General features: G+C 29.3%; 1 protein-coding gene across 1 annotated transcript; it reads left to right on the top strand.

The window, feature by feature from the left end:
* Positions 1-659: 659 nt before the first annotated feature.
* On the top strand, positions 660-1,497 carry LOC25490257 (auxin-responsive protein SAUR50). Its single transcript, XM_013606750.3, has one exon. The coding sequence runs from the start codon at positions 846-848 to the stop codon at positions 1,164-1,166; it is 321 nt and encodes a 106-aa protein (XP_013462204.1). The 5' UTR covers positions 660-845; the 3' UTR covers positions 1,167-1,497.
* The last annotated feature ends 518 nt before the right edge of the window (positions 1,498-2,015 follow it).

Genomic DNA, 2,015 nt, shown 5'->3' with positions numbered 1-2,015 from the left:
CACATCCAAACACCATTCTTCTACATAACTATTATTTAATCAAACTTAAATTTGAATTTGCAAATAATTTTCAAATTTCACTTCTAATTCTAGGTATTAGTAGGTTTTATATGGAATTAAATTATATGCATTCAGAATGCTCCATCTCTAAAATCAGCATAATTTGGTGATTTGATCAAAATCCAACATCCATAAGTTAAGCTTGTATTTAAAATTTGATTGATGAATACAGAATGTGTATCATCCGATCTTGATCTCATAAATTAAGATATGTTTGATTATGTAGCAGAATCACAATAAATTAGTATAATTTTACAAAAGTTACACATTAAAATTTAAACATGATCAAATGTTTTTATAATTTTGTTTAGGATATCTCGTCATGCATATATATATATATATATATATATATGTATATATATATAATTGTAATGGTAGGATATTTCGTCCGTACAGAGCTGAAATTTATTGTTATATATGATATATATTGACAAGTTATAGTTAAAGAAAAGTTAGAAAACCCCATTCCTTTATAATTAAAAAAAAGTTAGAAAACAAAAATTCAATAGGGAGAGAGAGAAAAATGGGGGACCAAGATGTTGTTTGGAAAAGCAACAAGAGGGGGTGTAAAACGAAAATAGGTTGGCTCCTAGAGGCACTAAAAAAGAGTCCTAGACTCTGTGATTAGTCCTTACAACCCCACATGACTCCGTTTTTTCTATCTCCTGCCTAAGCTATTCTCATGATAAATACCCACCACGTTCTTTTCTCATTCACACACCTCTCCATCTTCAACACAACACAATCTTCTCTTCTCTTTCTCTTGTCACACCAAATCCACAACAATGGCTATAAGAAAATCAACTAAACTTCCTCAAACAGCACTCATCAAACAAATCCTTAAAAGATGTTCAAGTCTAGGCAAGAAACAACAAGGGTACGTTGATCATCATGGTCTTCGTTTGGATGTTCCAAAAGGTCACTTTGTTGTATATGTTGGTGAAAACAGAAGCAGGTACATTGTTCCTATTGCTTTTCTAAGTAGACCAGAGTTTCAAAACCTTCTTCATCAAGCAGAAGAAGAGTTTGGGTTTGATCATGACATGGGTCTTACCATTCCATGCAACCAAGATGTTTTTGAGTCTCTTACTTCAATGCTAAGATAGATGAAAAAAACTTCTTCTTTTTTTTGAGGGAGATAACACCAAAAGATGAAGCTGCTTCACTGCTTCTCTCACTATCTCCTTTATTTCTTTTCTCTATATATATAAATATTAGTGTTTGTATGAGGTTCCTATTTTAGTGAGACTCCAACCTCAAGAAACTTCCCCAAGAATGAATCTTTGTGGGTTTAGATTGTAAATCTAGTTTAGTAGAAATTAAGTACCATTTTTTTTCCGGAGATGTAGGTTTGTACCATGTTGGAGAACTAATCTAAAAGGATTTTTTTTTTATCTTTTAGTTGAATCATGCAATAGATACAGTTTAACTTTATCAGCTGACCGTACGACGGATCTTCTACTTTTACTTACTTTTTACATTGCATTGATGAGCCGTGTTTGCATTAACTTAACAAAAAATATGGTATTATCACATTATTCACAAGTTAATTTTGCTATAAGGGTCATGTTAATCAGTAATTTATAAATAAAATTTTCTGTTTTGAAAATATAAACTATCATTTTTTATTAGTAATAATTACATTATTTTTTGGTAAAAAATTACTTTATTTGGTGCTTAACCAATGTCGGGGTTACTGGTTAACATTCTCCTTAATATAATAATCTAAAAATTCATTATTCACAGCGGTTAATTAAAACCTCGTTCCAAATGTTTTTCTTTTTTTAGATTTCGAGTTTTTTTAAATAAATTTTAGAATTAGTGTGGAGTTTTATTTACTAGTTTTTTTTAGTTAAATTATTCTCTTTTTATATAGTCTGACTATGAATTTACCATTATAAAAATATTATTAAAAAAAACACTAAAACTAACAAAAAAAAATAAAGTTTGAAATA

Source organism: Medicago truncatula, chromosome 3, assembly GCF_003473485.1.
Source record: "Medicago truncatula cultivar Jemalong A17 chromosome 3, MtrunA17r5.0-ANR, whole genome shotgun sequence".
Classification (NCBI taxonomy): Eukaryota; Viridiplantae; Streptophyta; class Magnoliopsida; order Fabales; family Fabaceae; genus Medicago; species Medicago truncatula.
This window is presented reverse-complemented; position numbering and strand designations above follow the sequence as displayed.